The sequence below is a fragment of the Aspergillus affinis genome, assembly GCF_023601865.1.
Source record: "Aspergillus affinis strain CMG 70 chromosome Unknown NODE_29_length_302309_cov_84_903329, whole genome shotgun sequence".
NCBI classification, from domain to species: domain Eukaryota; kingdom Fungi; phylum Ascomycota; class Eurotiomycetes; order Eurotiales; family Aspergillaceae; genus Aspergillus; species Aspergillus affinis.
Window position 1 is genome coordinate 267606 of NW_026515810.1, and position 12299 is coordinate 279904.

Consider the following 12299-nt stretch of genomic DNA (forward strand, 5'->3'; position numbering starts at 1 on the left):
TAAATTTCTTTTTTTACTTTCTCCCCAGATCAAGGCTGAGACCACCAAAAAGGTTAAAATCAAACAAGATAAAATTAAAAAAATAATAATAATCCTCATATAACCGTTGCTGATTGCCGAATAAGTCGCGCGTTCAAAGCATGGATCGGGGGGATCTCATTGGAACGCTCCGTAGACATGACCCGGAGGGGACAATAAATTGTTGATCATTGAAGGTTCCTGGCGACTTCGACCCGATAAGAATAGAAATAGCGAGTCTGACTGCATTCGCACAGACGAGGGCATCGAGCCGGATCCTTGGAACGGCGGTGGTCTAGAAAGGCCGCAACGCTAGCAGCATTCCCGACGAAGGAGATTCGAATGCGATTTTCCAACCAAAGGCTCCACTCCAGTTGCCTCGCTCACTTTCGCCGCCTCTCCCAATTCACAGTTGTCTGAGTCTCTGAGTCTCTGACTGGCGGTCCTGCGGAGTCTGGGGGAAATTATTTGCCTTACCGGCCGAGTGCTGATGAATTAATTACCTTAAGGAATGTTCCTGGTTAGAGGTCGCGGCTTCTAGAATGTATCAGCTGTCTGTTGGAAGGGGTTCCCAGTTGGGCTGAGGTCCATTGTGGTTTGTGACAAGGAGGAATGTCCGTTCCTGATGCAATATCAATAATAATGAAATTGCCGACGCCTCTTGCATTCGAGGATCGCGGAGACTCAATAATTTATTATTCTTAAAACGCAAATCAATGAATGAGAGGCGGTGTACGGGATGAATCACTCTGCATTGACCAGTGACAGTATTACACGAATAATGACGGCAGTGGGACCGCTCGGGTGACATCACTGCTGCTGCACACGCTGTACGGGGAGCAGAGAGCGGTACATCATGAAGAGATGGGAGATGACTCGCGAGTCCAACCATGTAGACGAGGGGACCCATGGCGAAAGATTACCCGACGTTCGCAATTAAGCTTAAGCCAAATAGGATGACGGTCTGAGAGGAATATGAGTTGGCACGGTCTAGTTGGGATTAGACTGGACACTTGTACATCCTTCGTACTACTCCGTACTGCGGTATCCCATGCAGCCGCCGCCTGCTATTCTGGATATACTATGTCAGTAGGGGTCAGACTGTGAGCATATTAATTCAAACCGTGACCTACGAGTCTTGCGGATCAGGAGGCAGCGAGCTTCATCTCAATTCTTCCAGAGGCATACGAGTCTACGATTTCATGCACACCGACATGGGATCACTGGGCACCAACCCTCGTTCTGCCGTCTCCCTTACCTGTGACATTCCAGAGGTCCACGATCGTGGGAATCGGTCAGGCTATGGTCTACTTGTTAGTCCCTTGGCATGCGCAAGAGGAGTACTGTAGACTTTCATGAGACACTTCACTCACAATGACCCTGGCGTTGGAACACTGGGTTTGAATTCCGATGGAGGTTCATTCTTGACAGGGGAATGGGAGCAGGGCTTGTCAGTACCGTGGACCGACTTCTTCTACGGCATTCATTTCCCAGAGTCTCGTTTGGTTGCGCCGTTGCAATGCGATTGGGTTGTGCGGCCTGCGGCGTCCTGTGTGATGAACCTGGGCGCGTGAGCCCCTCTGTTGAAGCAAGTGGTTCTCTTTTTCTCCCTTTTCTTTTCTGGAAGATTGTCATCTTCAATCGGAATGACCTCCCGCTGAACGACCGCGTGAGGATTCTTGGGGACGTCAGTGCAAGTCGAGGAATGTGTGGGGCGGGCGAGTTGGTTCCGTGGATCCAGGAAGTCAGAAGGCATTCGAAACAACGACTCCCGAAGTCCAATTCAGTTGACGAGGGCCAATGATGTCAACACTTCATGGCCGAAAGGATCGTTGATGGATTAATGTCCATCGACTGTATGAAATGGAATGGAATTCTACGGGCGACAGATGTTGTTAATTGTTATCCATCGACTGCAGACTGCGGGTGCTCTCCGGCCGCTAAAAACAAGATCCCAGCAGGATCGCCCCCCGAGAGACGATCGGCCTGACGAACAGACCGAGCGATCTTCTTCGACGGAGTATACATCGTGTATGGACTACGGAGTACATGGTGTATAGAGCGTTAGAAGATAGTTGGATGATTTCTGTTATTATTTTCTTTTTTCTTAAAATCTCTTTCTTTATTTTTTTTAACTTTTTTACCTGTTTTTTTTTTTTTTTTTTTTTTTTTTTTTTTTTTTTTTTCTTTATCCAGTTCGGCGATTTTCCGCATCCATTATTCTCTTTCTTCCCTCGATTCTTTCAACGCTGCGCCTTTTAAGATTTGGTGCCAAAAACTTCCATCCTCCACCAGATCGACTAGACTTGGTCGAGACTTTCTCTTGTTTACTCGTCAACTTTTCTGGTCCGCCGAATCAGTTGGCCGGTGATTAATCCCTTTTCCTTCTTTGTCCCTTTTATGTCTTTAAGAAAATTTCTTTTTTTTTCGTCTCTTTTGCCATGCCCACCGGGACCAGTAACCAGTAACCAGCAGACCGAGTACCAGGGACCACTCACTGACCACCGTCCACTTCTACTCCCCCCCCTTATTGTTCCTCGGCCCCTCTTTTTCCGCATCCACCGGTTCCGTAGGACTGTCAATGTTCGAGATCAATCATCAGCGAACTTGATTCTGCAGGCAATAATCAGGGGAGTGGGAATACTTCGGGAAAGATGAAAGAATGATCAGGATGACGGACGGAGTACTACACCGTTACTAGGAGTTATGAGGTTATGAATCTCTGACGGAGGACCTCCCCCTAACCACGCTAAAAATAAAAATAAAATAAAAATTAATGTCGACGAAATGGACGAATTTCCTAATAAAAAATAAATCAAATAAACAGGGCTGTGGTTGTTGGCCCACCTGCAGCCCTTCCCAATTGATGGGACCACAGGATCGCTGTTCGGTCGTCATCGACGATTCTATTTGATGGGTATCAGAAATTATTATTCTGGTGAGTAGGGATTATTTGGATATTAGCAACTAGCAACTAGCAACACCTACCCTGGTCCTTGCCCCCCTCCCCCCCCCCCCGTCCTTTTCTTCCTTAATCTCCATGGCAGCTTGACTTCCTACTGGCTCTGCCACTTTGACCTCAACCGACCCCTCTCGGCCCGCTTGTGACTGTAACAACTTTTGGCCTGCCTCTCCTTCCTCTCCACATCGTCTTCTTCCCCCTGCTTCCTAGACGCCGTGCAAACGTCGCTGTCCCGCCCGTCTCACCACCCTTGCCCTTCTCTTTACTTTTCTTTTCTTTTCCTTTCCTTTTACCTTTCGGTCTCTCTTTCTCGTTCCTTCTATCTATTATTGCTACAACTCCGTGCCGTTTTCTATTATTATCACTTCCTGCTACTTCCTTCATCCCAAGTACCTTTCCTTCCCCCGTCCGCGTCAAATAACCCGCCATCGAGTACAGTAGTTGATTCTGGGGTTTCCGAAGCACAGACCCAGGATTGCTCCGCTGATTTGGTGGTCTCATCTTGTCTCAATCATGACCCCCTACTGGGGTAGTGCTACCCGGTGATGATTGCTTTGTAGTTCAGGCCGGTCCATCTGCAACCTCATATGTGGCCTACCAGGTGTGAACAACGCATCGCGAGACTTAGTTCCCTCTGCCAGGAAGCATTGCCGCCAACCAACCCGTTGGGAGAAAATCAAGGGTGATAATTAAGAGAAACGGAAAAAAAAAAAAAGGAAAAGAGAAAAAGGAAAAAAAAAAAAAAGTTCTCCTCCTTCTCGCCTCCCAGGTCGGAGCACAAATTTCCTCTTGACTACCTGCTTGAAGAATGCAAGATGTCCGGCAGCGATGTCGAGCACGTTTCTTGCTTTCTCAACGGCAACCCTCATCAGCCCCGACACCAATCCTCCCCAACTCCTGACGACGAATACTTTTACGACGTTCCAACACATACCGTATCGCTTATCGCGCCGGCTTCACCTCCCGTTCCTTCCCTAGCGAGTACCACCACATACACTGAGCAGCCGCGTCTCACAAGCTCTCAAGCCTTCCGCATACCTGCCGACCTATCCTCGAACGACTACCCCGAAAGTTGCGGTCGAGATTCCCCCGACCCTGACGACTTTTATCGCCCGCATCAGTCTTCATTGGCTACGGAAGATGGTGTTGGCGCTGACCCGGACGCTACCTTGATGGTCGGAGTCAAGAATAACGACGCCGCACAGAAACGTCCCCCTCTTTCCCAGCGTATCTATTCCTTACCAACGCACCCGCCAAACCTGACATCTGCAAGTCGAGAACCATACCGTTCAACGTCGAACTCGTCTTATCGTGGGGTCGGATTGAATGCTACCAAGGGTCCTTCGGTGAGGCCGTCAACCGCGAGGTCAAGACAGACCTCTTTCAAAGATCTGATAAACAAGTTCAACAACAACGTCGATCAAGTCTTGCCCGTTCCAACTGCATCGACACCGATATCCCGTGAGCCCTCGAGGGCCACCAGCCCAGCCAGTCCGGTGGATCCGTCCTTCCGACCCAAACCGTTATCCTATCGACGTGATACCTTCGACTCCATACCAAATACGAACGAGCTCCCTCGACTAAACTCGCCGTTGGCGTCGGGTCAAGCTTCCTCCGAGCTCATTCCCCCTCCATTGAGGAAATATCCCGAAGGCCCTTCATTGACGCCCTTGCAGCCGACGGAGTCGCAGCCTCGGCGGCCTGTATTTGGTGAGCTGCTCTCAGTTGACACGGGCTTCCGGGATTCGGGATATGGACAACCGTCGCCTTTGCGACGACGAGGTTCTGAAGGGAGCGTTCCGAGTCCAACCCCCGCACTCCTCGACCAACTCGAGCCGCCATTCAGCTTCTCGCCACTGACCCCGACTGCGTGGTATTTGGGAAAGACGCCATTTCTTGAGGCCGTGAACAACGGTGCTAATCCGAATAGTCACCGAAGGGTCAGGAGCGATATCTCTGGAAACTGGCTCGGGAGTGCGCCCGCGCCCCCTTCTGAATCCCACATGGCGGTCTCGGGGCCCTTGCAGCCACACTCTGAACTCCCGTTGGAAAGCCCACATTCCAAATCCCGCATTCCTATCTCGTCTCGCCGCCTTAATTCCGCGTCGGGTTCGGAAGCTTCCTCGCCCACCGCCAGTCCAACAACTTTCGGCAACCGGTCTGCCGCGCAAATTCCGCTGCCCCCGAAAGGTGTTAGCCGTCTTCCCAAACCGGCGCTTAAATCCGCCCGTGACATTCCCGACGACGGTCAGGCAGCGTTTGCATTGTCACCACGTGCCAGGAGGGAAACGGCCCATGGTCGGTCGCGTCACCATCCCGCAAAAGGCGCTCTTCTGGAGGCATACATAGCTGCTCCCCCCCCGAAGAAATCGCCACAGTTACGTAGTTCACGACCCCGTCAGCCCGTGTCGCATGCGCCTCCCACGCCACGATCGAAGGTAGTGGAAACCGTGTCAAACTTCCAAAGCCAAATAAATCGCGACCGTGATTCGCGAAACTTACGACAACGGAGGCTGCCGGAGCTGGGAAATGTGGATTTCGCGACTCGACGACACCGAATTCAGCAGGCTTTTAACCGCACGGTTCAGGAGAATGAGCAGAAGGAGGAGAGGGCTGCCGAACTTCGACGCCAAGATAAATCCCAGGACGACCGGGAAGAGCGCCCACGGACTCCTACTTCGACATCGTTTCTACATGAGGAACCGCAACCATCCCCACAACCTGATGACACTGCGACCGTGATAGATGAATCGACGGAGACTTGTCATGAGGAAGAGCATCCGATACCTGAAACGGGGCCAGCGCGAGCGACCCCTCAACTCCATGTTGATACCGATGTTGGCGTGCAGGAGAACAAAGGCGATAGAATTGAAGCTCATCCGGTGACGATGGATTCCCCAACATTGGGACATGCGATCATCTTAAGGAACGAACAAGATGCCGATCCCAAACTTTCCGGCCTGCCGGCCTCCGCTGTCACGTCGACATCAGATGATACGCACGTTACTGCTTTCGACCCGGAGCCTCAGCCGGAGCTTTCTCGACAGAATCTTCACACCTCTCACAGAACGCTTTTGAGTCAGATCATGCAGACCCGCGAGTCCAGTCCCAGTAGCTCCTCGTGCGACGAACCGGATCTTAGCTTTTCTGACAACGATGATAAGGAGTCCATACCCATTATGTTGCGAGATGCCTTGGGTCTAGAAGACTCGATGGACAGCAGCGATAATCAAGGGTCTTGTGACCTTTATATGAAGCAAGGCCCCACCGCCAGCGAGCCACCAAACCGGTGGAGCTTGAGTTCGTGGTCATCCTCTCTCCAAAACCAACATTCCACAGATGATCAATGTGAGGGCAGTGGAGATGACCTCTCCCACGCTCAACACTCGGCCGATGATTGCGAAATAGCCACGACTCAGTCGTGTTCTGCCGCCTCCAGCACGCCCGCTTCTGTAGCGGGGGACCATCAACTCCCACAATCTTCATCATCATCATCGAACCTGATCAACAACACGGCCCCTCAAATGAATCTTGGAGGCACACCAACCCGAAACGCTTATAGGTATTCCAATGCGCCGAGTCTAGCAAGACTGGGTGGCTGGGACTCAAGACGGGTCACTCAGCTCTATTTCGAAGAACTCGCGCGTGGCAGAGGCCATAATCTTCCCATGCCAGCAGTCCGTTCTACCCCAGAACCTAGGCAGGCAGATATACCCAAGTCAGATAACAAGGGTGAAAGCTTAGCGGATGATGCGGTCGTGGTATCCCGACCCGAGAACTTATCATCAGAACGCATGGGCCACAGTGCGAGCCTGGTTTTGCGGGACGATTGGGAGCATGCATCGCCGTCGATCATGGATTGGATGCAGATCGCTGCCCATAATGAGGCTGCCGCGACGAACCAGATAGACGAGAATACCAAATATGAAGGTGATCCGACCCCTCGCATTGTAACCCCCACCGTCCAAGGGCCCCGTCCTGAGGATGGCACCGATGAAGGTCTTGGTCTGGCCATCGACGTTCAATCGCCTTTGGAACGCGATTCCAGCCAAACAAGTCCTCCTGCACCACAACATGAACCTCCTCTGCCGCCTTCATCTGTGGATGCAAACGAAGACGGCACTGTATCCCAGCAGGCTTCCACTTTCTTGCCCGGGGTGATTTCCGCCAAGCCTTCTTTGAGTACTTTTGCGAGTGGCGCTTTCGCCCCACTGGGTCCGGTCCAAAGCAGCGGTAGCAGCGGCGACTCATCTCTTCGGCGCGTTGATCGTCCCCATTCTCCCCATGCTCTGGATTCGTCGGCGACATCTTTGGTTCCTTCTACTTCAGAACCGCCTCGTACAGATAATGCATCCCCGTCCCCGGACCAACGACGTCTCAAGAAACGAAAACACGTCATCAAGGAGCTTGTCGACACTGAATATACATTCGGAAGGGACATGAAGGTTGTGGACGATATCTACAAAGGAACTTCGAGTTCGTGCCTGGACCTCTCATCTGAAGATGTTAAAATTCTTTTCGCAAATTCCGACCAAGTTGTGCAATTTTCCCAGGGTTTCCAAGATGCGCTGAAGGAAGCCGCTAAGAGTGTCTACATCATGCCCAAGTCCCAACGGTGGAGCAGCAAACGCAATCGCAACCACCATGTTCCCCAAACGGACGCCGATACCCCGACTGGAACTGGAATATCAGAGCTGGAGAAAGATAATGCTACCTTTATTGGCCGGGCATTCGTGACCAACATGACCCACATGGAGAAGGTCTACGCGGATTACCTGAGAAACCATGATGCCGCCAATAAGAAGCTCCAAGCTCTGCAGCGGAATCCTAAGGTGGCTATCTGGCTCAAGGAATGCCGGGACTGGGCATCAGATCTCACTACGGCGTGGGATTTAGATTCGCTACTTGTTAAACCAGTGCAGCGGATCTTGAAATATCCTCTCCTATTGAGTGAGCTCCTTGACTCAACACCCAGTGATCATCCAGATCGTGCTTCACTTGGAACCGCCCTGGAGGAGGTTACTAGTATATCTGTCCGTATCAACGAGATGAAGAAGCGCGCAGATCTGGTTGGTCAGGTAGTTGCCCGAAAACGGAAAGATTCTGATGTCAGGACGGGCCTCTCGAAAGCCTTTGGGCGCCGCACGGAGAAGTTGAGACAGCAGGTGGGCCTTTCTGACATGGTCGAAGACAAAGAATACGACAATCTTGCCCAGAGGTTTGGGGACAACTTTTTCCAGTTGCAAGTCGTCATGCGAGATGCCGAGATGTATACACGCGAGGCCCAAGGATCGATTGACTGTCTCAACGAGTTCGCGGTAGCAATTGAGAGTTTTATCGACGTGTCCCAAACCAACTACTCTGAGCTTGAGGGAAAATGGCGTGAGCTGAAAGTCTGTGTTGAAGAGATCGTGACGATTGCGCTCCCGGAACATGTAAGTAGCAAAGGACTACATCAGCTCTCTGATTGTGTTCTGAAGATAAGTTTGCTGACTCGAGATCTTTAGCTTGCCATTGTCCGAAAGAGTGTCATTGAGCCCATGGTCACCTTGTTGAAATTGCACGATGGGCCGCAAAGGGTTATGAGGAAACGCGACAAGCGCCTGATGGATTATGCTCGATTCAAAAGCACCAAGGAGCGAGGGGATAAGCCCGACAAAAAGACTACGGAACAAGGGGAGCAATTTGTTGCTCTCAACGAAACACTCAAGGACGAGCTCCCGAAACTATACTCCCTCACCGCAAAATTGATGGAAGCCTGCCTGCAGAATTTTGTCCAGATACAAACCACTTGGTTCAATCGTCTGCAGGAAAAGCTCACTCCCCTTGTGGACGCATTCCCGGAAGATATGCCCAAACTCGTGGACGACTGGTCTGCAGCATTCAATTTCTCCGAGGCACAGGTGTTATCACTGGGTGTTTGCAATGGATCGCTGCTCGCTGATGCGGTCAATCTCGTCAATTTCAATACCCCTTCGACTGGGGCCACGATTAGCTCCCCGCGACGCCCATCCACTGTGAACAGCTCTAGTACCCGTGTCGGATCTACTATGGAGGAGACATCACCTAAGGCCTCTTATGATTTCGGCAGTGGGATACATCCTTTTCAGTCTCCGAGCATCGACAGTCAATCGCAGCTATCTCACGGACGCCTGAGAGCTGATTCATCCTATTCCGGTCGCGCTGCTCCGGAGGTACCGGAGATTCCTCGAAGTCAAATACTGCAACAAATCACGAGCGCATCGTCCGGCTCCGCACCTCCTCCCTCTGTCTCTCAGACTGAGTCATTTCCGAGTCTTCCTAGACTAAGTCTCGATTCTCCGTTCCTTGCCGATGTCATAGGCCCCTCGACTAGTTCCACCAAGCTAGATGAAGACCAGCCAACCTCTCCTGCCGGTCGGTACTCGGGCTTTTTCTCGTCAGCAATGCCCATGTCGGACAATCCCCAAGACGAAAGTGCCCCTCCTACCGAAGCCAGTGCTTCCAAAGAACCGACGGTGCTATTCCTCGCGGCCAGTATCTACGAGTTCAATATTGACCGAGCGCGCCGGGAAGCTGGATATCCGTACCTCACCTACGTTGCCGGGGAAATATTCGATGTCATCGCCGAGAAGGGTGAATTGTGGCTGGCCAAAAACCAGGACGATTCTACTCATCAGGTTGGCTGGATCTGGAACAAACATTTCGCCAAGCTTTCCAGCTAATGTCTACGATGCTACGATGCTCGCGTTACATGTTTTCATATCATTGTACATGTTCCGTTTCGATTTTTTGTGTTCGGTTGATTGGCTCTTTGGTGAGCCCCATTTAAGAAGTCAATCAAAACCGAAATTTTCTCATTTGTTTTGTCATCTGGCAAACAACACTCCCTGACTTGGGCCTTTTACTCCTGGCCTTTGTCTTCCTTTTTTTGTTCTTTGTCTTCTTTTTCTTTACCGGTCTTTCTTTGTGCCTTTGATACCCAGCGTGATACTAGCCTAGCCCTCTATGGCTTTCTCCTCTTACCGAGGCGTTTACTTCGATATGCTCTCCTTTGAATAGCTTGCCCCTCTTCTCTTCTATTCCATCCGCCTTCATCTTCCGGTTACTTGTCCAAAATCATTTGGGGAGTCTTTGTCAGGGCATTGAAGAATTGTGCAAAATGTGTCTAGCGTGGAATTATCTATCTCTCTGGCATTTGTGGAAGGAGAAGAAGTGTGGATATATGTAATTTAGATACCCATTGAGTCAAATCATGACATCTATTAATGCAGCAGAAACGAATTGCATCCAGTGAATCCACCGTACAGTCTGGAGTAGTACTCCGTAGTCCAAAAACAAAAAACCATCGGGCGGCCGAGACGCGTCACGTGCCCGCGCCACCAGTGACGTCTGCGCGGTGGAAGGGGCTGCTTCTCTTGAAACTCGAAAGCAAAAGCGCACTCCTGCTCTCCTTGCTTGAGTTCGCTTGTCATCATCCATCAGTGCTGGCTTTGGCTTCCCTCTTTCACCCCCCACCTCATTCCACCGAGCGTGCCTCGACCGCAATTCAATCCGCTCCGACTCACTTCCGATCTCTTTTCCCTCCCTTCCCCTCCTTTCCAATCGCCTTCCGCCAGCGAGAGTCCACCGAGGACCGCAATCATTGCTCCATCCTTCCATATCTTTATCCTTTTATCCTGGACACCGCTGAAATCGCTCTATCTTTCGTATGTCTTACGGTTCTACGCACGACCCATCTACTTTTCGTACTAGCGCGGCCCTTTGATTCTGTCTAGGCAGACCCATTCTTAACCGTCACTGGCTGTTCGGTTCTCCCCCGCGGAGGATTCTCAAGTCAACAACCAGGCTACGATTCAGAAAATGCGTGACGGTGGGTTGGGAAAACTTCAGAAGAGGATGAGGCGGTTCGGTGACACGGTAGGCTCAGTCGTTTGGTCCCGATGACTTTCGTTGTCGCTCTGCTCTGGCCGTTCCGAATTCCCCCCAGACGCTAACCGCTCTCAGTTGAACCCCGAAGATGCCTATCTCAGCTGTTAGTGTGATAATCTACTTCCCCGTCTGATCCAGTAGTTAGTTTGCAGCGACAGATTGAAAAAAACAAAAGGACACAAGAAATGAGGTCTGACTAGGTCGGGAGCGTACAGATCATGATGTTCGACGTACGTTTTTTTTGTGACACCCTGTGCAACTTTGAATGACCCAGGGGAAAGAAAGAAAAACCTGACTCTTTTTCTTGCTTGTAGTGACCAGAGAGGATATGCAATCACTCAAAAATGACTGGCTCACCGATAATGTGTGTTTGATCACAGTTGCTGTAGGATGGGACTCCCCCAAGCTAACCTGGTGCAGGTTATCTCCTTCTGGGAGGAGTAAGTCGGCTGTTTTGACTCCCATTGGTCTCTCGCCCATTGCGAAACTGATCTCCCCAGATACCTAGAGCATGAGTTCCTTGTACAGTTTAAAACATCCAACATTGTACTCCTGCGACCCAGCATGTCCTTCATGATCCTCCAAACACCCAACCCGATATCATTACGCGAGGCACTACCGGACTTCTCGCGCACAACGCATGTCTTCCTCCCTATAAACGACTGTCGTAACGTCACCGAAGCCGAGGGCGGGACCCATTGGTCATTACTTCTGATCTCCATCGTGGACGGGATCGCGTTCCACTATGACTCCCTCCCTCCCGGGAATTTCTGGGAGGCCCGCGCAGTGACGGCCAAGTTCGGGACGTTACTCGGCCGACCCATTCGGTTCATTCATCTGGAGGATTCTCCGGTTCAGGAGAATGGCAGTGACTGCGGCGTCTTTGTTTGCTTGAACATGCGCCATCTGCTGCTGAAACGACTCTTGACGGCCAACGCCAGCGAGAAGATCAGTATGAGTCTTGGCGGGAGGAAAGTTGACGCTCGTTCGGGGAGGAAGGAAATCGCCAAGATCATCGATGGATTCAGAAAGGAAGGCGAGCGGCGCCGATCGTACGTTCTGCTCTCCCCCCCCCCCCCCCCCCTCTCTTTTCCTCGTCTTTACGCCGTCATGTCATAAGGTTAACCGTCTTGATATCTCAAGCGCTAGTCTAAGTCCATTGGGCAAGAAATCGAAGAGTCCACCGAGAATTGACTGATGGAACTGGAACATACGACTCCGACCACGAGCCGGTCGATCAATATAGCATAGCAAAGCATAGCATAACATGGGCTTGTCTGGTGCATGCACAGAAAGAAGGCGGACAAGACTAATGGGATATGAACAATGACAGGATATGAAATTACAGTCTGGAACCTGATGATACATTCCTCCCTCTTTTCTTTTTGGCTTCTCTTTTCTTATACCT

The 12299-nt window shown here is 51.1% G+C and overlaps 2 protein-coding genes across 2 annotated transcripts; both read left to right on the plus strand.

Moving 5' to 3' along the window:
- Window positions 1–3795: 3795 nt before the first annotated feature.
- Window positions 3796–9684, plus strand: KD926_005795 (putative Rho guanyl nucleotide exchange factor; the record flags this gene model as incomplete). The annotated part of the gene is made up of 2 exons (XM_053098986.1): window positions 3796–8415; window positions 8488–9684. The coding sequence occupies 2 exons, from the start codon at window positions 3796–3798 to the stop codon at window positions 9682–9684; spliced, it is 5817 nt and encodes a 1938-aa protein (XP_052957276.1).
- Window positions 9685–10822: 1138 nt separating this feature from the next.
- On the plus strand, window positions 10823–12010 carry KD926_005796 (Ulp1 protease family protein; the record flags this gene model as incomplete). The annotated part of the gene is made up of 5 exons (XM_053098987.1): window positions 10823–10879; window positions 10967–10994; window positions 11206–11255; window positions 11312–11331; window positions 11392–12010. The coding sequence occupies 5 exons, from the start codon at window positions 10823–10825 to the stop codon at window positions 12008–12010; spliced, it is 774 nt and encodes a 257-aa protein (XP_052957277.1).
- Between the last annotated feature and the right edge of the window lie 289 nt (window positions 12011–12299).